Consider the following 24,287-nt stretch of genomic DNA (forward strand, 5'->3'; position numbering starts at 1 on the left):
ATTAAGCATTAGTTAAGCATTAATAAATATTGAATTCATCATTTATAATGCATGAATACTCATTAGTATGTACTTTATAAACACAGTTATAAATGTTGTACTCATCATTTATAAGCACAGTAGTTATGGATTAGTAAACACTGAATTCATCATTTATAAAGCATGTTTCTAATGTAAATACCCATTAGTATGTGGTTTATAATCACAGTTATAAATGTTTTACTCATCATTAATAAGCTCATCTATATAAATGATGGATTCAGCATTTCTAAATTAAGTATTACATCACTTACCCACCAGTTATTTAGGATTTGTCAGTGGTTTGTAAGATCATTTAGGAAGCCTATGTAAATAATGAACATTTCTATTTAGATGTACATGTCTGCATGCTCTTACACGTCCACTATTCAGACATGTACTAATGGTTAGTGAGTGTGTTAGTAGATGTTTTATAAAATCTCACAAATTCCATTTCTTATGTCTTATAAACACTTATTAATGCAGGAATTCATGAATTCAGGCAGTTACAAAGCACTTACTACTCGTTAATTAAGCATTTTGTGTGAGCTCATCTAAAGTGGGCACTATCGATGCCTTATAAAGCATTTACAAACGAGATTTAAAGGCTGGCAAAGCCTCAAAACTCACAAAAGTTCCAGTTATCTTAACAGACCAGGGAGAGACACAACACAGGGACATAGAACATATTGCATTGACATTTATTGCAACTTCCCAACATATCCTAACTGTACAACTCACAAAAAGTATAAGCATGGCTGGATAAAAACTTGCCAACACCAACAGTGGAAGTTTACATACAGTAAATAAAATGTTTCTCTGAAAAAAATAAAATAAAATCTTTCTGTATCAAAAAATAAAATCTTTGTTAGAAAAAATATATATTTTTTTCTGTATCAAAAAATCAAGTCAGAAAATATTTCAGTGTTACAATTCAACAATGAACTTTTTTGTCTTCTATCTTTCAAACATTTGACAGTATCAGTGTTAATCTAGCATTATAGCTGACTTTGTTTTCAGGGGAAGCAGCTTTCCAGAAATCTTAAAGGCTTTAACTGTGTCCACTATTCCTGGATCCTCCTCAATTGAAGTGGCACACTGTGTGGCAAACCCACTGAGTTTCACCTGACTGTTGTAGCTTTTAAGGAGTTCCTTATATTTGCTGGGGGCAGCAATGAACAGCTCTGCGATTGGAGAAGTGACAACAACCGTGTTCCGGTCCACCCCAACACGCTTGAAAGCAGCAGACATTGTCATCCCTTCAAATCAAATCAAATCAAATCAAGTTTATTTATATGGCACTTTTCATACCTATTAAAAGCAATACAAAGTGCCTCACAGAGGCTAAAAACAGCAAAAACACCTTGACTAAACAGCCGAAGAATCTTTTTGTACCGGGACACGGCCTGATCTGGATTTTGGACTGCAATTTAGACAACAAAGAATTAGTGTTATCAACAGTGAGAAAAAAAGAAAGGAAGAAAAAAGGGGTTCTACACACGCTTTAAAACACACACACACACACACACACACACACACACACACACACACACACACAAAGTGATTTGTTACGAATGACTTAGTTAGTGCCAACAACAATCACACACAGAATGTCACATCATGTGAGAAGAACCAGCCAGGAGAGGAACAATTGTACAGCAGAGCTAAACAGGACCAAACCAAAAACCCAGTGAGTAGAGAGGGATGAAAGTATTAAATGTAGCATATTTTACCTCTTTTACGTGTCTTTGGTTTCATTTTCTTTGACTTCTTGGACTTTCTCTCTTTCCCCTTCTTCTTCCTCCTCCTCTTCTTTTTCTTGTCTTCCTCTGATGAGGATGTAGTAGAGGAGGAGTCAGACATAGCATCAGAGGACTCCTCCCCAGACTGCCTGGGTGGAACATGTATCCTCTTTTTTAAGAGCTGTTAAAATAGATTCAAACACAAACATTAGGCTAATACAGCACAAAAAGACACATGCATAATCTAGAGTGCAGAGACACAGCCTAAGAACCAATAAGAACCAATTGCACAAGAATTTCTCCAGATATTGCATGTAGGGAGACTTACCTACTGCCAGCTGTTCCTTTAGGTAGTCTCTCTCGTTGATAAGCTCATCAATCTTCTCCTTTTGCAGCTCTACCTTAAGCTTACACATCTCCAACTCATGGGATTTCCTTTTGTCCACCAGCTGTGCAGTAGGGGCCAGGGACACACCTAAAAGAAAGAACGTTTTATTTATCATTATAAACGTCTAAGTATTCATTTCTATTCAATATATCTGTATATAGTCCGCCCTCCATTACATATGGGAAGTCAACCACATGCTTGAGCTTTACACTGCTGACTTGTACCATCAGAACAGACTTCCTGTGATTTCCAGCTTTCTACGATTATATTATCCTTTACAGCAGCCTGATAAACAATATGAGGATGTGCCCCTTCTATTAAATATGAAAGGAGGCTGCTCTGATGATACAAGTCAATGGTCCTAAAATGTGTGTTTCTCTTCTATAATAAACATTCTACATCTCGGAGGAGATGTCTCTCCACACATCACCCTTTCAAAGGGTTGGGAACCGGTGGGGGAGACAGCCCGAGAAAGCGGGAGAATCGGGTCCATGAAAAAAAAAAAAAAAAAAACGACAGTAATGGGTACAAGTCAGCGCTCCTGAAATGTGTGATTTTCTCCTATCATACACATTCTACATCTCGTGGTAGTAACTTCAGTCGGGAAGCGAGAGCTAATGGCTTCAGCTGCTAAGCTAACGTTAGCTATCATCCTTGTGCGCCAGTAAACAAACACATACTCACCACCACTAGTGCCGCTGACGGCCGTCGACTCCGATATATCCGTCTCCACATGGGCTTTCTTTTGGGCCCGCGTCCGCCGGACTCGCCGATTCAGTTCAGAGCGCTCCGTCTCCATCTCTCCATTTAACCTAACCCAGGCGGCAACCTCCGGGTCTGAAAATTGAAGCCAATGCGGAAGTGCAAAAAACTGCAGTTCATCGAGCGACCGCTTGAGGCTGGCTCCAAAAGGGAGCAAATCTATGGAGTGAAATTAGTCTCAAAATTGTCACAAATGCGTGTTCCATGACCCACACGTGAAACATGACATTCACAAATGCGTACAACGATTTGTGTGTGTGTACATCGATTTGTGTGTGAATTCTAGGTGTCACAAATGCGTACTGAGCTATCTGAACGTGTGTGATTGTTTTGCAAATTCACAAATCAGATCGTTCAACTTCACAAAGCTCATCCTTTTCGTTTTCAAAAGACTTCCTGGCTTACGAGTGTCTAAGCCTACGCATACGGATCGGCAGATACGGACAGATCAGACTGCGCACGCACACGGAGTTTTGAGACTATTTTCACGCTGCTCAGATCCGCAGATCCACAAATGCATGGTGCCTTTAAGTGTCATCGGGAAAATGGGACATCTGGGCTTTGGGCCAAGTGAGCTATATCTTTCCTTTAGGGAGAATTAATCTTTACTGATATAACTCGCTTCTAGTTAAGTTACAACACTGAACTCAACAGAGGACCACGTCGATATTAATATCTATTTTTAATTTAAGATTATTTTAAAAAATTAAAAATCTTTGGTCCAGTAAATCTTTGGTACAGCCTAAAAGCGGCTAGTGCGCAACCGCAGACAGTACCGGTGATGGCGGGACCCCCGACTACTTCGTCTGAGGTGAGTATGTCTATAAATCAAATTTAAGTGTAAATGATACAAACTAATATTTGTATCATGTCATAAGCTCCGTGATAATGTTCTGGATAGTTGGCGGTATGCAATGCGCTGCTGAATCCATTTACGGGTAAAACGGGTAACGACTATCAATGCTAACGCTAGCTTAACTCGCGACCAAGTTGAAGTTTTATTTTTTTTCATTTAATTAAATTACACAGTGATCTAATTAATGATGTCTTGTACAGTAGGCCTTTATAGTGTAAAAAACGACTGTGTTTATGTATAAGATATGTGGTATTAAAATCCTGCATTCTTTTGTCACGATTTGTCAACCAATATACTACTATAAAGTGATTGCCACTGTCAATTTACTACCGGTTTTATTTATCGTAATATATTACAAAAAACTCCCCCAAAAAAATCATTTTTTGTTGTTTTAAAGCAGATTGTGAAGAACATGGCCGAGGCGCTTGTCTCTGCGCTGGCCAGGGAGATCAGTGGCAATTTGACCACCACTGGTGGTACAAACCTGAATGTGCAACCCACCAGCAGCAGTCAGACTGTTGCCTCTGCACCAACTCTTAGCACCACAACCAGAGTAAACCATGCTTTAAAAAGGTTAGATTTATCTTTTTAATCGAAAAGTATGTGTCAGAGTGTACGTTAAGGCAACTAATATAAATATGAATTCTTTTATTCCAAAAGAACGACGGAAGAAAATTAAAAATAATAACACTTTTTGAGTATTGTATTATTATATATTGTATGATCATCTTGTCATTCCTATGTATATAATATATTTTCTTCAATCTCTATTTTTTGTATATTTGTTCATATGCTAATTCTGTAAAATGTTTGCTTATGCTATTTTTATTTTATTTATCTTTCTTCTTAATTGTGAGTGTTTATTATGTGCAACTGAGCTACTGTGACAAAGCCATTTCCCTTGTGGGTGATTAAAGTCTAAGTCTAATCATCTCTTTTTCTTTGCTCCTCATTTACCCCATGTCTCTTCAAAGGCAGTTTCCAGGCATCTTTAATAGGCCAGAGGCCAAGAAGGGGAAGAGCCCTATTAGCACTCCTGGCCGCAGTGTCAAACAAACAAATGTGACAATATATGTCCTCCCTGGCCCCACTAACTCTTCTCCGAAAGCTGCAGAGGACCTTGTATTAGCCCAAGCAGGACTGGGAAAACGACAAGTGACTCTCTCTGATGAGAGCAAACATGAAGAGGTAAACAATTACAATTTATAAAATATTATAGTTTGTCTATTGTACTTCAGTAACAAGGGGACAGTTCATGTCAGAAATCTAACGTGTGTTATGTATGTATATGTATATTTTCCACTATAAAATGTCTGACTTCTTTGTTTTGTACTGTGCAGATTGTTAGACAAATGGAGGAAGAGTTCCCAAAACTTAAAATCCTAAATAAAAGATGGATGTTTTACAAAGCTGCAGGTACGATTAACTGTTATTTGCTTTTTATTATGTTAAATACCTTTTTGAAATCATTCATTTTTTGCAGTGATGTTTTGTCATTTTCAGGAGGGAGTGGTCAAAGAAAACTTTCTGTGGTTCCTATGGACGCAGAGGGTTACAGTGGACAACAACTCCGGACTGTGTCCAACAATGGCAAGATCACTCTGTTTTTGGTGCCTCTTCAAGAGGAGCTGAACACAGAGCCTTTACCTTATGATGCGCTGGAATTTTCAAAAATGCCACAAGTGCCTTGTGTGACATGCAATACAATCATGCCATTACATATGTTGGCACTGCATGCTGGACAGTGCAAAGAGTTAAATGAAGTAAGTTTTGTAGCTTGTATTTACAGTTTTTCATTATTTATCTTGCTTTGTATTTAACTAGCTTATCCACATTTTTGACAGGAGCAGCAGACTATCGACCATCTCGAAGATGTTGAAGATGTCATATTGGAGGACCTTCAAGCAACAGCAGAAGATCAGGCGAAAAGAGAGGTATTTGTGCACTTTTGTGCATAATATGAGCGGGTGGGAACTTAGCAGGTACCTATTTTGACATCTGTCCCATGATATGTTTGTTTCATGTTATGTCATATGTTTAATATCTATAGTGTGTGAAATAAATAAAGGAAAAGAGGAGATGCTCAGCCTACCTATCAACTGCCATGTTTACAAAGCGTGTTTCATCTACTGCCAGTGGGAAAACTAAATTATTTGGAAAATTTGCATTATTTGTGTATCATTATGGTCTTGTTTGGACAGATGTGTCCTATATGCCAGAGGGACTTCTTGGTGTCCGTACTCCCGCTTCATGCCAGTGAGTGTTTTGAAAGGTAAGAATTGTTTTTTGTTTTCTTTATATTGTTCTACATTTAATTTTTCATCATGTATGTTTACTGTAATGGACCATGTGTATTTTCGAATAACCATACAGATAATGCTTAAAAAACATTTCCAAAATTTCCTTTGCCTCCCTTCATTCAACACAGCTGGATGTTGGTCGTTATCACTACTATTGTGTTTTATTTTAAAGGTCTTTTGACAATGAAGTGGGGTTGGAAGCTGACAACGAGCGCCCAGGAACATCGTATCAAACCTCTCAAGTACTCCCTCTTTCAACCAAAACCAAAGGTAACATGATATGTGCGGTATACTGTCTATATGTGAAATGACAGAGTATTCATAAATAACAGTTTGGTTTAGTTTAATAAATTAATCAGTTATAATAAATTAATCCTATATATATGTGTGTGTGTACAGCTTCACATAATGACAATAAAGGATTCTTGATTCTTGAAATCATGTTGTGCTCAATACTGATATGGGATAGAAATAACAATTTTCTTCATTAATTAACTTACATTATTTAATTTACAGACTGGCAAGAGGTAAAAGATCCACAGAAAGCTGTACAACTGTTCATCAAGCAACTGAAACAGGAGAGAGAGGACCAGGAATCTCTTTTGCTGTCACTAGATGCTAGGGACAGTGATGAGGAGCGAGATATGTCCATTGTTTCGTTTTACAAGCAGCAGCGAGACAAGTCCCAATGGACAGCACCTTTTCGCTGCCGCATACAAGGTAGTACATTGAATGTAGTAGTTTTAAAAAAAATGGTTTTGAGCTTATGAATCCCTTGTCTTTTCATAGGGGATGCTGCAGTTGGCAAAGGGGTGAAGCGACATGTCTTGTCATCAGCAATCGCTAAGCTAAAACATGGCTTTCAAATGAACTTTGGTAAGTACATTATGGTATTTCAGTTATTTTTGATGTGAGGAGGATCTGTAAAGGTGGTTATGTTAAAGGTGGTTATAAGTGAAATAATCTTTTTCTGCAGTTTATGTTTATCATATGAAATGAGAGACTTTACATAATGCGTTTTTTTTCCATTATCTTAGGAAATTCATCTGTTACTCTAATGTTTGAAGGACAAAAGGATCACCTTGTCCCTTCCACTTCAGCTGTACTTGTTGAGAGTGAGCTTTTTGTCATGGCTGGTCGACTGATTGGCCACTCAATGATCAATGAAGGTCCTCATCTGTCAGGGCTAAGCATGGCAGTGGTTCATGCCATGACGGGAGGTTCTAAAGAATTGGCAACATCCTACCTTTGCCTTGAAGACTGCCCAGACATTGACCATCGAGAGACTATTGGTCTGGTAGGAACAACACCCTTTATCTGAGCAAAATTTAAAGTTTATAAACTGAAATTACAGAAGTCACAAAGCAAGGTTGAATGCAGTCATGCTCAGATGAAATCACAAATTGAACTAAAATATGACTAATAAAATATTTCTTCCAGCTGCTAAAAGAGGAAATGACTGAGGATGAGACCTCAAGACTGTCCAGCCTGTGTCTGGAATGGTACTTCCCACTACCCAACAAGGACACAGATAGACTCCTCCTCTTACAACAGCTCCTCACTCATGCTGTAATAAATATTTCCACCTTTAATGATGTTTTCAGTATTCGATATGCAGTTTGATTTATTTTAACACTGGACAGTTTTTTGTATTAGCCATTGTAATATTAGGTTAAACTGATTGAATCAAGGTAATTCGTATAGTTGCCTCAGTTCAATAGATTAGTGAGTATTTTCATATTAAAGTTTAATAAAATAATGAATTATTTGATTTTAATTAACTGAAATTGTATGACCACTGTACCAAAATGACAACATTAATCACTTGAAGTTCATATCTACAGGTCCTCAATCGGCTGGCTGTGCCAATAAAGCATCTGAAAAAAGGACTGAAAGAAACTGGTGTCTGGCCACTAATTTCCTCCAGACCAGATGTGGTTCCTGTTCTCTTTCCCAGGGAATCTGATGTGGAACTCACCGCTAAGGTGAACAAGTAATGTGATGTAAAGTTATGTGACATTTTCAATATTTGTTGCTTTGGCTATTTACAGCACATTTTTCCACAAATTATTTTTGTTATTACTATAGATGGTCCTTGATTCAATTAAATGGCCTCAGACAAGGCAGACCATCCAGAGTGATGACAGTGATGACTTGGAAACAGAAACGATGGTGGTTACAGGGTTTTTTCGTCAGTTTGTTCAAGAAGGTAAGGTTTATATGGACAGAGTTTTGGAATGTACTAAACAGTCGCATGACATTGGTTATTTAAGTAAAAAAGAGGCCCTTGTTTTTGAGGGTGTACCATAAAATACATCAGCTGATGTGCCTTTACTGAACTCAAATGTCGTCAACTAGAATATGAGAAGTTTCAAATTTAGAAATTACTTTAAGGCCACAGTCAACTCAGAAACATGTGACACTGTTGAAAAGTTGTGTCATGGTTATATAATTTTCCATCTTAGCATCATCAGAAAATCTGCGTCAGCTCATGAAGTTCTGGGTTGGCTGGGAGGTACCAAGTCAAGAGCTCAAGCTGGAGGTAGTGGAGTCCCAAGGACCAAGGCACCTACCGACCTCATCCACCTGCAACGAGCGTTTGCGTCTGCCAAGTCATTACACTACCTTTTCTGCTCTAAAGGCAGACATGATGGTTTGTCTACAATCTGTGGAGAGTGGCTTTGGCCTTGTATGATTATTTAGCTCTGTGTTTTCTTTTGTTAAATTGGCAACATTTAAAAGTTCAAAATGTTATGAAAACATTTAATGGTTGCCATGACGGTCAGTGGTTTACAAACAAGTTTTATATTTTCTGAAGATGCATTTTGTAAAACATTTACTGTTGAAACTGAATATTTAAGTTGCTTATAACAATGTTAAAGAAAATTTTGAAGCACACATTCAACTACTTTTGTAGCCTTCTGTTTACTGTACATTAAAGGGCATTCTACAAACATTTAAAGTCAGACATATTTTCAAAACAACTTGTTACACTTATGTTCCATGAAATCATTTCAGTCCAGTCAAAATGTATTTTTTCTTGTTCCTTTTCTGTGTTTTAATGATGCCATTTGACACTTTAAGGATGGTCCCTCATCAATTAAAGGCATTAACTACTGAGCATTTCTTGTGCCATTTCAAATATTCTTGAACGTGAAATGCCTTAAGATGTCTCTTTGAGCGTGTCACATCTAACAGCTTTCTACCAATACAAAGGCCACTGCTAGGTCGTCTCAAGCAAAGTTTCCACATACTGCACTGTACGTAAGTAAATGTCCATGCCACTTGACTCAGAAGGTTGTAGAGGATCTATGGCTTCCTGCAGGAGTTCCATTTGCTGGCCTGAGAGTGGGCTGTCTAGTTCTGGTACTTGCAGGTCAATGTGTGGATCTTGAACAATGCCGCTGTCCTCCCAGTCAATATGTGGAATGTGTATCTCCTGATTGATATACACAGAAAACATTTGTAGTTACTATAATCATGCACACAGAATAGTAAACTTTTCTTTGTAAATGTACATCAGTACCTGTAGGTTAACAACTGGTTGTGCCATCTGCCCCATTTCCCAGAGCTGGTTTGGTGTGAAGTTTTGTTCAGTTCGCATTGGGTGATTGTCCCATCCTTGCCTAAACACGTCAAGGTTGACTTGCAGACGAGGCAAGAAAACATAATGGCAGCAGAACAAGTGCACTGTGTTGCTCACATCCAAGAAGCCCTGCTCCTCCAGACTGTGCAAAACGTGGTAGAAAACACTGCTAACCCCCATCCAGAGATCACGCCATAGTCTCTCTATCCTGTGTGAATTAAGGTGTTAAATATTAGTGGTATAATATGGTTTTAGTGTGCTTTAATATTTTTTGTCTGTTAAGCACCAGCTCCAGTCTAACATGGCTAGAATAATGTGTAACTTACAGACTAACCTTTGGTTGTGCACGCTTTTGCCTGCAATAAAACATCCATTGTCAGGGCCACGAACAGTCAACATCAAACGTGCCACTCCAACATTCTCTCCACCATGGTCAGATCGCACTCTGTTAAGTATTAAAACTTAAACCAGTATACACAAAACAATCCAATGGTAATGCATGACTCGGGGTTAAGTCACTATGGAAGTGAAAAATTACCTTAGAGGATAGCCAAATTCCTCAACTGCCTGACAGAAAAAGGCCAGAGTGGTGTTGGAGCGATTGTTATTTGCAGCTCCCAGGTACATTATCTTTGGGCATAAGCAAACAAGTATAAAAACCATATACCAGTATACCAACATTTTTCATAGTACAATTCTTAAGACTTTCTTTAGGTTTTGTTTTTGTTTTGTAATTGATAACAAATTATTAATATTAACTGGTTTGCTCAGTCCTCACCTTGCGAGAATAGCCATCAATCCCACCAAATAACACAATATTGTACCTGCAGGAACAGACAGAGGAAAGACATTTGTAAGTCTAACCTGTTTTGATTATATAATTTGTTTTGACCTATTTATCTAACCATTAACTTTCAGCTATATTGTACATAACATAATTGATATTTATACAGAGAAATGTATATATAATCCCTTTAAAACCCCTTATAATTGGATATAGTACAATATTGGGTTGGAGCACAGCTGTATTATTAGCAAAGCATTTCAAGCAGGATAGGTTATGATGGTTCTATTCTGATAAATTCCTGCCATTGTTGTTAAATTGTCATGAGCACTTATTACCTGATGAGCTTGTGATTGGTGTCTATGTGTACAAGGTACTTTGGGTAGGGCACAGAATAAGTTCGCCGGACAACACATCCCAGCTGAGTCATTCTTGTCAATATTCCAAAGCTGTCCACTCGATGCATCGATGCTTTGACTCTGTCCCATCCCACGCGATGTCCTTGTGCTTTTAAAGTCCCTTTTACCAAGCGATAGCCTGCATGTGGCATTTGGTCTTTAATTAGTCGAACTAATCCATCAAGCTCCTCATCTGTACATGCACTGTATAGGTTTCTGACTGACAAATTGTTGTCTGCCATTCTTCGAAACAGTGTAGCACGAGACACTCCCCACAGCTTTGAAATTGTAGTTACAGACAGACCAATATCCAGCAGATGAATAAGATTTTCCATGGGTATTATAATCCTTGGTCGTCCGCATGCATTTTGCGTTTCGACTTCAAAAACTGGCAGTGGTCGTTGAGTACTTTTATGGTTCACAATTGCCCTGTGTAAGTCAGTCAACATCTCTGCCACTTGCCTTGAGATGTCAACATGCTGTGCTACAGCTTCAATGAATACCATTTCCTGGGTGCATACAAAGTCTAAGAAGTCAATATCTAATGGTGTATTTTGAAGTGCATGTGTAAGCCGCACATGTAATCTTTCCAAGATGTGCTGTTTCAGCAAACCCTGCAAAGAAAAGGATTTTAATAAAATACGTGTGTACAATAAAAGTCAACATAAAAGTTGTACACGCTTTGGCACATATAACCAAAAACTAGTAACTTTCTACTTCGTACATGTCTATATGCTGTCCAAGTAATGTCCCAATGATAAAAATATAAGGATTTTTGTTTTATTTATTTATTTTACACAGCCCAGCAACATACCCATGCTTCTTGGTGATCTTCCATTTCAAACGCTGAATATATAGATGTTACTTCTGAAGAGGGACAAAAATGGACACAACGGAAGAGAAAGTTTGGTCAGAGCCAAAACCCTAGACAAAGGGATGTAGGCCTACTTAACATTTTCTTACAGACCTACATAGTAGCTCTATGTCAACTGTGACAAACATAATTAGCGTTAGCATTGATAGTCGTTACCCGTTTTACCCGTAAATGGATTCAGCAGCGCATTGCATACCGCCAACTATCCAAAACATTATCGCGGAGCTTATGACATGATACAAATATTAGTTTGTATCATTTACACTTAAATTTGATTTATAGACATACTCACCTCAGACGAAGTAGTCGGGGGTCCCGCCATCACCGGTACTGTCTGCGGTTGCGCACTAGCCGCTTTTAGGCTGTACCAAAGATTTACTGGACCAAAGGTTTTTAATTTTTTAAAATAATCTTAAATTAAAAATAGATATTAATATCGACGTGGTCCTCTGTTGAGTTCAGTGTTGTAACTTAACTAGAAGCGAGTTATATCAGTAAAGATTAATTTTCCCTAAAGGAAAGATATAGCTCACTTGGCCCAAAGCCCAGATGTCCCATTTTCCCGATGACACATAAAGGCACCATGCATTTGTGGATCTGCGGATCTGAGCAGCGTGAAAATAGTCTCAAAACTCCGTGTGCGTGCGCAGTCTGATCTGTCCGTATCTGCCGATCCGTATGCGTAGGCTTAGACACTCGTAAGCCAGGAAGTCTTTTGAAAACGAAAAGGATGAGCTTTGTGAAGTTGAACGATCTGATTTGTGAATTTGCAAAACAATCACACACGTTCAGATAGCTCAGTACGCATTTGTGACACCTAGAATTCACACACAAATCGATGTACACACACACAAATCGTTGTACGCATTTGTGAATGTCATGTTTCACGTGTGGGTCATGGAACACGCATTTGTGACAATTTTGAGACTAATTTCACTCCATACAAATCCCCATTGACCCCCATGTTAAAATGCCCAACTTTACAGCAATATTAAACATGTTTACAGCCTGGTACAAAAGACGGTTTTAGTCTCAATGCCTTATTTTACTATTCATGACAACTGTACGGGGGGTGAATTTTTTCTAATGCGTTCGTTTATTTTTTATTAAGGTTTAAAATTCTGCATAATTAAGGGCGTTCCCGCCTTGAGTGACAGGTGACGTATGGGCGCGGTCCCTTGGCGGTAGCTGCTAGCTTTGGTCTCTCCGCTAGTCCCCAGTTAGCTAATCAATGTCACAACCATCCAGCCGTGCTTGTAGTCAGTTTTGGAAAGTTGTACACACAAATACCACTGACAAATACCGAATAAATAATGGCTTGTTGTTCGGTGAATTGAACTTCAAAGAAATCTGCTCTCCAGTTTTTTCGGTGAGTGAAACACTGGTTTTATTCTAATATGTTCGTACTAATTAGCAAGCATGTTTGCGCTTAACAGGACAGGCACGTTAGCTCAGCTTGTTAGCTAGCTAGTTAGCCAGCTAATGAATTAGCCTTCGGGTAATTCATTAGCTGCGATGTTAACGGGAGCACATTGTTGGTTGTCACAGTTATTAAACCGGCTTGTATCGTAATATATAAGTAATATAGACTTTACGATGATAATACCTTTAAACCTAATGCCTCTGTATGAGGTTGGGGAAAATATTTCACCTCATAAATTATCTAACATGCAGTGTTAATCTTGAACTTGCTTTTGGCAATATAACGTTAACAGGAACGTTAATACCAGAATAGCTTAAAATCATTAAAAAGTGGCGACCTATGTGCAATTACAATATGATTTGTATAACCTAAAATGATTAATGACACCTGAACAGGCCTTTGTTGCTACAGATGTCATACACAGGTTCTCCAGTGTTGGGTCTGTCATATTTTTATTTTTTATCCTTATGTCCTCGTGCTTTTTAGTTTCTTATATGTTTGTCCAGTGATCCTGGTCTGCACCAGACAGGATGGTATTTCTTTCTGCCACTGTTATTAACCAGTTACTTTTTTCTTTTGTAGGACACTTTGGGAGAGATAAACCTGGAACAAACAATACTAACAACAATAATAATAAAGAGGTTGAAAACGTTACTTATAAGTATTTGTAATTACTGTTACATTTGTTAACACATTAAAGCATACTAAACAACTTGGAAATGTGTTGTCTATATATTGACGTTTCACTGAATGCATTTGATCATAACTTGTTAAGCCACTGCTTGTATAACAGTAATAGTTTTTGTTATTAAAATAGAAAAGACTAAATATAATTTAAATTAGCAGCAAATGTTGGACTTCATCAGTTTTCAATGTTAATATTGTGGTCATTTTAGCACAGTTTTTTTATTCTGTATTCTATCTCGTGTGTTGAACACCATTGCCTGTTGTTTTTTTACTTTCATGTTAACAGTGACATTTGTGAAAGATCTACAGTAAGCATGAAAGACAAAAGGAGTGAAAATACAAACAGGATTTTAATGTAATATTTAAAAATATTTGTTATACAACAGAAGAGAAAAAAAAGGGAAGAAAGCCTTTCCACTGCAGTCCAGCCTAGCCAAACCAACAGATGAGGACATCCTGCAGACTGAGGTTGCTTCCCATGGTGGTCGCAGCTCTCTGGGCCCCACGCCATCACCAATTATCTACACTGTATCTATGGAAGGGAAACAAGTATAAGTTAACTAAACTATGTCACATTTGAAGGGTTAAATGGAAAAAATAATACCAGTTCATATAGTGACAGTCTTTAAATAAATGTTGTTCGTCCTTTTAAGACACTAATATCAGCAGTCAAATATCAAGTCAGATGATACTTCCAGTTCCTGCTATGTCTAGCAGACATGGAGGAGACATCAAGGGTAGCCATGACTTGAACCAGTCACTGAAAGAGAATCATCTTGTAATAAATATAAATGTACCTGTCTTTTTCAGGTCATAATGTAATTTATGGTTAGAACTTTAAATAGCAACCAGCACACGTAACGTTATTAACGATAGTAAATATATTCAAGGAACATAACCCACTAAAGTTGTGTAAAATATGAATTAAATAATAAAAATATAACTCAAAAGTTTAAATGTGAAGTTATTTGATTCATGTTCGTTGGTAGATGCAAACGTGTATTAATGTTTTACGATAACGACAAAGTTCTGCAACACGCGACAAAATCTACAGCTGTTTAACCAAGTTACTACATTTATTATTTGTATAGTATAACTAAAAATAAGACATAAATCATTATTTCGAGTGTTATATAGCTCCGGGTGAACTTACCTCAAGCAAGGTGAGCTGGGGTGAGGGGAAGACGGGTGAGGAAAAGGGGGGAGTTGGCCGCTTTGCCGTGTTAGCCGGCTGCTAGCACCTCGGATAGCGATTAGCCTAGCTCGGTAGCCTGAGCTAACACGGTAGCGGAGAGTTGAGTGGGCGGATTTCAGCGTCCAGGCTGCCTTAGCTCCGCCCCAACACGACGCCCATGTCCATATTTGGAGTATCCGAGTGTGGGCGGAGTAAAACAAATCCAACATGGCGACCGAAGTCTCCGCCCACTACAGGCATTTTTGAATTCGGAATCCAATGGGTGACGTAGTATATACAGTCAATGGTGACGTCACGAAGGTTTTTTTTTTTTTTTTTTTTGGTGGCCAAGCAGCGAAGCTGCGTAGGACACCTATTGTGTTTCTACGTTTTCTTCCCTATTATTATTATTCCGCCATGGGAGTCTATGGCAGCCCATAGAACCGTATGGTAAAAAGTTGTCAAATTTTGCACACAGCTTAAGGACAGTCTCAACATTACTTTGACTGAGTTTCATGTCAGCACTAACCACGCTCTAGCGCCACCAACGGGTCAAAGTTTGAAGTACATTTGTGCATGTAACTTTTGAACCGTATGTCCGATTTTTGAAAACAAGGTATCCTCGGCATCCTTGGACCAAGCCGAGTTCAACGCACCATATGGCGTCAATTTCCGTCATGATGGATTTTCCGCCATTTTGGATTTCATCAAAAACCTTTCAAAGTTTTCACAGGTCACAAATTTTGTCCGATCGACGCAAAATTTCGCGCACAACATTTACCGACCATGCTTCATTAACGCATTACTTTCTGTCTTCGGAACTTTAACCGTTCGCCCGTGACAGCCAACCGAAATTTGCGGCGAAGGCGCCGTTTTACATTTGAGCTCGTATCTCGGCAACGCTTCGGTGCAATGAAACCAAATTTGGTACCACGCTTCCAGATACTGTCCCGAGTGCACGGCAAAAATCTGGTGTCCTGTTGCCACTAGGGGGCGCTATAATTAGCAAAACATTGTCTTTGCTCATATCTCTTGATGCGTTTTTATTTGAAATGAAATTGTGATATCCGCACATACCGTGGGTTGCCCCAGTGACAGTTCATGCCGACTTTTCGCGTTAGCCAATCGCAGTCGGCGGCAAAGCCGCCAAACAGGAAGTTTTCTTATATCTCGGTGACGCTTTGACTTCCGAAGACCAAACTCGGTCACGCGCCTCGACACTCGCTTAGAAGTGCGCAATAAAAATTTGGTGTCATTCGGCCACTAGGGGGCGATGTAATTAGCAAAATTGCGTTTTTACTTATAACTTTTGACCCGTATGCCTGATATTCAAAAACCTGGTACTGTTGGACTCCTTGGATCATGCCGAGATCAACGATACCTATGATGTTAATTTCGCCCTATTGGATTCTCCGCCATTTTGGATTTGATCAAAAACACTTAAAAGTTTTCACAGGTCACAAATTTTGTCCGATCGACACCAAACTTCACACACATCATCTACAGACCATGCTTCATTAATGCATTACTTTTTGTCTTCGGAACTAAAACCGTTCGCCCGTAACAGCCAATCGAACTTAGCAGCGATGAACCTAACAGGAAGTGAGCTCATATCTCAGCAACCTTTGCGTGTATCAAAGCCAAACTCGGTGCATGGACTCAGGACCCGATCAGGGGAACGCTCAAGAAACTTGGCGACCTTTGACCTCTAGGGGGCGCTGCAATTAAGTAAGATGCCTTTTGGCCTGTAGCTGTTGATGTGTTTGGAATTAAAATGTACTAATGGTGTCTGGTAATACTGTTAGACGTCCTTAGGCCGACCCACGTCAACTTGTGATGTCATCGTAATTGATTCGGCCGCCATATTGGATTTAATCAGAAACATCAAAACATTTTCACAGGTCACAAATTTCATCTGATCTTCACCAAAATTGGAACAGGCCATCTTCGGACAATGCCTTATCAATGCATTGCTTTCTGGAACAATTGGCAAAAGCATTCGGCAAACAGGAAGTGACCTTATATCTCAACCGATCCTGGGTTTTTTGGCTTGAAACCTGCTGTGACTGCTTAATGCTTTATGTCTGATGCGACTGCATTGAGTTACGTGGCAAATCTGCACTGCTGAACTTTCTGCTTGGCCACCTCAATGCTGCTTGCAGCTTTAATTATTATTATTTTTGGTTTACAGCTCATTATAACAAATAAAACATATGGAAGCATCAACCAACATACAACATCACAACAGATACAAAACATACAAGGGTACAGCTATAATCACAAAAGGCATAGGTAGACAGATTTGTAGGCAGAATGAAAAAAAAAAAAAAAAAACATTAATAAACCTTTGAGGACACACACGACTCATATAAAACCACAGTTCTTATAGCCTTAGTATTTTCTGAGTACTTCAATGACTCAATGTAATTTCTAAACTCAGTCAAAAAAACAGAAAAGAATGGTTTAGAACCACTGAATTTGCTCCTATGTATGTGGTATTTAGCATAAAGAAATAAAAGATTTATAATGAATTGTGCACTATCACGTTTAACATCAAAGTCAAACAACCCAAAGAAAACATCCTTAAAGCAAAATGAAAAGTCTGGGATTAATACTGCATGAATGAATTTTAGTAGCTCTGACCAGAATTGTACTGTATGGGGGCAATTCCAAAAAAGATGTGACATGTTTTCATCAGTGCAATTACAAAATGAGCAGTTAGAGTCAATATCCTGCTTATATCTTTTAAGGAAGGATTTTGTTGGGTAAAACCTGTGTATCAGTTTAAACGAAACTTCTCTTACTTTATTAGTAACTATGTATTTGAAAGGTAAGGACCACACTTTCTTCCAAGGAATATTCTCTACTATACCATTCCAATATGGAATAACATAGGGAGTAGTAACAATATCAGTCTGGAATAAAGCTCTGATTTTCCTGTTAATACTGCGATTTTCTACAGAGAAGCACAAACCCCCTACAGCAGTATCAGTTAAACTGAATAGATGAGTAGGTGGCTGTGGGGGAGTATTACCTTTTAACAACATTATAATCCCAGTGGGAATTGCGTCAAAAACAATAGCATATTCCTTGACCGTTACTGGAATTTGGTATCTTCTTAGAAATTCTGAATATTCGTATAGTTTACCATCCAGATCAAAAAGTTGATTAACAAGTATAATGTTATTGTTAAACCAGCTTTCAAAGAAAAGAGATTTGTTTTTGTAGAGAATGTTCTCGTTATTCCAAATATAGCATTTGTGAGGTGAGAAGTTATGCTTAAATATGAGAGACCATGCCAAAAGCATTTGTTTGTGAAAGTTAGATAATTTGATTGGGATTTTACTTATCTTGTAATTGCACATCAATAAAAACTCCAGGCCACCAACTTTAGAAAAAACATAGTAAGGGATAAAGTTCCATAAGGATACAGGATTATTAATAAACTGTCTTATCCAGTTTATTTTGAAAGTGTTATTTACACGAAGGGTTTGTCCATAGTATATACAGTCAATGACCTAACCGCGCCGATCAGAAACGTCTGCTCGTAACGTTTGGACGTAAAGTGTCGCCGCCTGCCACCGTCATCACGTTGATGACGTGCTGAGAGCGGGATTGCAAGTTCAACGTACATGTATTGGTACAGATTGGTGGAAGAAGGGAGTTTGTTGTGATCGATGAGAGCCTTTTTAGGCACAAAAGAAAGGTATGTAATAGTGACTTTCATTAATTGTCAAATACAGTCAGACAAGTTATTGTGAATAGAATGTATCTGTTTACGTCTGTGTTGTTTTGTTTCTGCATCAGTATGGGAGAGGAAGAATGGCTGGTGGTTGGAAAAGAAAGAAGTGGGTCTTTGGAATGTTAGCTGTGAGGCATCATCAAGGAAGAAGAAAGCCTATTCTACGTCTTGTGGAGAGAGGATCTCGAAGTGATGAGTGGCGTGCCTATCGCATACTCTCTGCACTAGGGTACAACCATCACACTGTCAACCACAGCCGGTGGTATGTAGATCCCCAAACTAGAGCCCATACCCAGCATATTGAGAGGGCCTGGAGATCCTACAAGGAGCAGATCTGGAGGCTTAGGGGAAATCGCACTGACAGTTTGCTTTCTGACCACCTTTCAGTGATTGAGTGGAATGAATGACTCGCAAAGAAACAATGTGAGGGTGCATTTGGCAGACTGATACATGACATTTCCAAAAAATACAAGTAGTCATATGCAGCCACTGTAACCATTGTTAGAAAAAAAATCCTTTTGCTGCATTATTTTATCATGTCTTGAGTATATTTATTTTATCTTTATCTTAATAGATTTTTCTTGAAGAGAACTGCATTAAATTGTAACACTGAAATATTTTCTGACTTTATTTTTTGATACAGAAAAAAATATACATTTTTTTTCTAACAAAGATTTTATTTTTTGATACAGAAAGATTTTATTTTATTTTTTTCAGAGAAACATTTTATTTACTGTATGTAAACTTCCACTGTTGGTGTTGGCAAGTTTTTATCCAGCCGTGCTTATACTTTTTGTGAGTTGTACAGTTAGCATATGTTGGGAAGTTGCAATAAATGTCAATGCAATATGTTCTATGTCCCTGTGTTGTGTCTCTCCCTGGTCTGTTAAGATAACTGGAACTTTTGTGAGTTTTGAGGCTTTGCCAGCCTTTAAATCTCGTTTGTAAATGCTTTATAAGGCATAGATAGTGCCCACTTTAGATGAGCTCACACAAAATGCTTAATTAACGAGTAGTAAGTGCTTTGTAACTGCCTGAATTCATGAATTCCTGCATTAATAAGTGTTTATAAGACATCCGTTGGAAATGGAATTTGTGAGATTTTATAAAACATCTACTAACACACTCACTAACCATTAGTACATGTCTGAATAGTGGACGTGTAAGAGCATGCAGACATGTACATCTAAATAGAAATGTTCATTATTTACATAGGCTTCCTAAATGATCTTACAAACCACTGACAAATCCTAAATAACTGGTGGGTAAGTGATGTAATACTTAATTTAGAAATGCTGAATCCATCATTTATATAGATGAGCTTATTAATGATGAGTAAAACATTTATAACTGTGATTATAAACCACATACTAATGGGTATTTACATTAGAAACATGCTTTATAAATGATGAATTCAGTGTTTACTAATCCATAACTACTGTGCTTATAAATGATGAATACAACATTTCTAACTGTGTTTATAAACTACATACTAATGAGTATTCATGCGTTATAAATGATGAATTCAATATTTATTAATGCTTAACTAATGCTTAATAGTGTGTTACCAATAAAGGGAGTTAAATATAGTTTGGGTGTTCTAGTACTATGGGCGGGGCCCTGGGCTCTTTTAATGTTGTGGATCATCATATCAACAAGAACTTTTAAATTTTTTACCTTGACTGAAATAATACAAATAAATGAACTGGTTGGTGCCTCCACTTAGTAGAATATATTGACTCAGTCTAAATCCTACTAAGAATATATTGGAAGTACATCTGTTTTAAATCCTCTCCTCTTATCAAACTGTAAACTCAAGTGACTCACACACTGAACTTTAAATGCAATATTAAAAATACACAGGAAATAAAACAAAGGTATAAAATTATATTTACAGGAAAGATATACACCTTATATGGTGCTTTTGAAATATAAAAATAAAATGTTTTAACTTAAACACACATTCACTCTGCACTAAACCAAAAAATAAAAGGAATGTCCATTCAAATAAAACGGTGCAGGCCTGAGTCGATGCTTGTGAGCGTTGGAGTCTGAAACTTAGTGACCGCTTCACTGATCAAACAGCAAAATAAAATGATGCAGTTGTTTAGTCCAGATCCAATCCATGAGGACTAAAGTAGTGGACTGAGCAACCACTGACATTAACATCAGAGCCATGCTGCTAGTGTGGCTAAAAGAAAAGAGAAGAAGAGACAGCCATGTTGATGTGAACATTAGAGAAACACATCATGGAGCTGAAATATGATCCTACTTCCTCATTTGGTCTCGTTCACCTCAGCTGACTCTCTCAACGGCACACAGGTTTTTGTATTAGTCTTTTTCGCTGTGTGGAGGCAGCTACTACGAGATCTATGGCTCTGGAACTAAACTGTATGTAACAGGTAAGAAGAAACATTTCTTTTCCTTCAGTTGTTTTATTGTAGAAGCTGAAAATGTGTTTAAAGTCAGTTTGTGCTGCTTCAGCCTTTCCATGTTAGTTTTTTCCTCATTAGTAGAGAATTCATCCTGCAGCCATTGTTCCATAAGAAAAGCTCAATCATTTCTGAAAACATGTTGAAATCTGACTGAACAACTAAAGTTCTTCTTTATTTCTGTAAATATTAGTGACGTTCCAAACATTTAGGATTTGATCATCTCAGTAATTCTGTGACATGTGTTGTTGAAAACAAGATGATATTTGATGTTCAACCATTTCAGATTGTTTTGAAGTGTCTATCGATTGTATTGGATCATTTCTGAAAGTTAGAACCTTGTCAGATCTAATGGCTGTCAGTTATTATTTATCTGATGGTAAATGTGTCTTTAATTGATAATGGATTCATAGAAAAAGAAAAAAACACAAAGTGAATGTGATATTAGAAGAAATAGAATTGACTCAAACAATGTTTTATTACTATCATCAGCATAAAGTATTTAAACATTTGAACATGACTGACACAAACTTGTATATTGATGTGTTTTATTAGTGATTAAAGTCTGTGCTCTTAAATGTGGAATATTCAATACATATTGGAATCAGTGAAATGACAAACGTACAACTGAAAAACACAATTCAGGGATTTGGAAATGATTTAAATATTTAATTTAATTTAATTTAATTTAATTTAATTTAATTTAATTTAATTTAATTTAATTTCATTTAGCAAATAGATAATATATATATATTCTTTTTAAAGTAATAGTTGCTTATTTAAATTCAGGCTGCTCTTCATTAACTCACACATTTGTGAACGCATCATTAATGGTGAACCGTATGTAGAGGTTTTGGAGCAACAAATGCTGCTATTCAGATGACATCTTATTGTGGAAGGCCTTTATTAAAATAAAATAAAATAAAATAAAATAAAATAAAATAAATAAAGGAGCAGCTAAAATCTTATATTAAATCATATTGTAAAATATTTCCCGTTCTAAACTACAGCAGCTGTGAGTTGATAAAAGACGACGTGATGAAACACAGTCGACATGTTTCTGTCCCAACTTCTTTGAAACAAATTCAAAACCAGCAAATAATGTCTTTTGATGAAGATAAAATAAGATAATTCTTTATTTATCCCACCGTAGGGAAATTTGCAGCGTTGCAGCAGTAGACAGTTTAAGGACAGAGCACACAGGAGATAAAAAGAAGTAATAAAACATTAAATAAATACAAAGAATAGAAACTGAAATACAATAGAAATCCTACTTACGTATGTATGCATGTATATTGCACATGAAAGAATAAATGATATGCAAACATAAGTTCTTCCAAATATATTAAGGATATTCCAGTTTGTGTTGTGATTGTCCAGCGTGTGTTTGGTCTACTGGGAGCAGGCTTGATTATACAACTGATGATTGATCAACCACTGGATCTGTTCTGATTGATTTTTTTATAGCATCTGGTCATGTGGTTCAACCAGCATCTAACGCTGGTTGAACTTTGTTCTGTATTGATGAGTAGTTTAGTGATCAGAGTCCATGTAGTTTCCAGGATCAGACTGAATGCAGAGCAGTGCTGGAAGCTGCTGTTGACTGTGTGAATGTGTGTGTGCTGTCAAGCTTCAGATGAGCAGGTAGTGAAGCCCGTGGTGAGCGTGTACCCAGCAGCAGCATCCAGAGCCCACCTGGAGGGGAAGAGCTCCCTGCTGTGTCTGGCCTCATCCATGTTTCCTCCTCTGGTCCAGTTCTCCTGGAAAAGACAGAAGAAGAACGGCCCTCTGGAGGAGCTGACCCCTGCTCAGGGAGAGCAGCTGGAGCTCAGAGAGTCGGGACGCAGCGCCTCCATCAGGCTGGTGGATGGAGATGATCTGTACAATTACAGATATCACTGCTCCGTCGAGCACGAGGGGGGGACAGTGGAGGTCACAGTGAAGGACACAGTGGAGGACACAGTGAAGGCCACAGTAGAGCCCCAAAGCCAACCAGGTAATGAAGGCTTGGTGACTGTGTTCAGCAGTGATTCAGCTTCATGTGGAGACGCTGTCAAAGAGAGCAGAGAAGCAGAGGACTGACATTTCTCACTGCAGCTCCAAACATTTGACTCCTTTTCTGTTTCAGAGGTTCCAGCTCCAACAGCCTCCTGTCCTCCAGAGAGAGAGCCAGCAGACCTGCCAGCTCTGCAGCAAGATCACTGTAAGATCACCTGCTGCCTCTCTGCATGGACAGCTCCAATGTCCAATGAGGACACTAGAACAACTTTACAGGATTAATCTGACACTTCCACTAATTCATATCTGTCTGTCTGTCTGTCTGTCTGTCTGTCTGTCTGTCTGTCTGTCTGTCAGTGTCCTTCCAGTCTCAGTGCAGGGTGAAGCTGCTCTCACTGCTGTACACAGTGCTGATAGTGAAGAGTCTGGTGTACTGCTGTGGACTCTCTCTGCTGATGAGCCTCAGAAACAAGGGACCGTTCACCAACTAAAAAACATGCTGACTGACTGTTTTCTGCTGGTCTTTTCTCTCCATCAGATCTCATCAGTTCATCTCATTCATCACTTTCATCAGTATTCACAAATGTTGTCCTAATGTGCTTCTTTGTAATCTGTATCTTTTCATTCACGTCTTGATTGTCATCCTGGAAATAGAAACACATATATTCACATATAAATCTGCTCTTATGACGTCTTCTTTCTCTAGTAGTCTAGTTTATTTCCACTTTCAACTGTGACTTGAATAATAATCATCATCAGTTTCCAGCAGGCTGTTTCTTCTGCTCTTGTGTTTCTTTCTAATAAATGCAGACTCCACCAGGCTGCTCTTTTCTTTCACTGGAACACACTCAATAAACACAAGAAACCGACACAATCCCAGAGTCTGGCTTTGATAAACTGCTTTTTATGTGTCTTAACAAAGCAAGTCAAATACTTCAGCTCGTATATTAGGAACTGATGGACGTCAGTAAATAAAGTTGAAGCTTAAGCAGCTTCCAGTTCCTGGATGTGACGTCTATGAACCCTGTGAATGAAGCACAGACTGCTGCACTGATAAAAAATGAAGCTGGAATAGAATTTCCATGAGAAATGTGGGTCAGTGTGGTTAATGAGGTGAACTCAT

At 38.1% G+C, this 24,287-nt stretch overlaps 2 protein-coding genes across 3 annotated transcripts; one reads left to right on the forward strand and one right to left on the reverse strand.

Moving 5' to 3' along the window:
- Positions 1-933: 933 nt before the first annotated feature.
- LOC311488929 (uncharacterized protein) lies at positions 934-18,881 on the reverse strand. The gene is made up of 6 exons (XM_084545800.1): positions 18,511-18,881; positions 2,833-2,960; positions 2,093-2,235; positions 1,752-1,941; positions 1,382-1,441; positions 934-1,277 (listed from the first exon to the last, which is right to left on the reverse strand). The coding sequence occupies exons 1-6, from the start codon at positions 18,717-18,719 to the stop codon at positions 1,006-1,008; spliced, it is 1,002 nt and encodes a 333-aa protein (XP_084401926.1). The 5' UTR covers positions 18,720-18,881; the 3' UTR covers positions 934-1,005.
- Positions 18,882-21,056: 2,175 nt separating this feature from the next.
- On the forward strand, positions 21,057-24,040 carry LOC311489663 (uncharacterized protein). Of its 2 annotated transcripts, XM_084546850.1 has the most exons (4): positions 21,057-21,136; positions 22,797-23,162; positions 23,295-23,369; positions 23,522-24,040. In XM_084546850.1, exons 2-4 carry the CDS (start codon positions 22,901-22,903, stop codon positions 23,653-23,655), a joined length of 471 nt encoding a protein of 156 aa, XP_084402976.1. In that variant the 5' UTR covers positions 21,057-21,136; positions 22,797-22,900; the 3' UTR covers positions 23,656-24,040. The 2 variants fall into 2 exon arrangements, with proteins under 2 accessions (XP_084402976.1, XP_084402975.1); XM_084546849.1 differs by lacking the exon at positions 21,057-21,136 and having other exon boundaries at positions 22,701-23,162.
- The last annotated feature ends 247 nt before the right edge of the window (positions 24,041-24,287 follow it).

This window comes from Chelon labrosus (assembly GCF_963514085.1).
Source record: "Chelon labrosus genome assembly, chromosome: 6".
NCBI classification, from domain to species: Eukaryota; Metazoa; Chordata; class Actinopteri; order Mugiliformes; family Mugilidae; genus Chelon; species Chelon labrosus.

Bases quoted from the DNA above. Each gene is read 5' to 3' on its own strand.
- LOC311489663 (XM_084546849.1), top strand. From the start codon at position 22,778: ATGTGTGTGTGCTGTCAAGCTTCAGATGAGCAGGTAGTGAAGCCCGTG. The intron at 23,163-23,294 runs GTAATGAAGGCT...TTTCTGTTTCAG, and splicing joins AGAGCCCCAAAGCCAACCAG to AGGTTCCAGCTCCAACAGCC. The intron at 23,370-23,521 runs GTAAGATCACCT...TCTGTCTGTCAG, and splicing joins AGCTCTGCAGCAAGATCACT to TGTCCTTCCAGTCTCAGTGC.
- LOC311488929 (XM_084545800.1), bottom strand. From the start codon at position 18,719: ATGAAAGTCACTATTACATACCTTTCTTTTGTGCCTAAAAAGGCTCTC. The intron at 2,236-2,832 runs GTGAGTATGTGT...TCTTTCTTTTAG, and splicing joins CGTCAGCGGCACTAGTGGTG to GTGTGTCCCTGGCCCCTACT. The intron at 1,442-1,751 runs GTAAAATATGCT...TCTAAATTGCAG, and splicing joins ACCAAAGACACGTAAAAGAG to TCCAAAATCCAGATCAGGCC.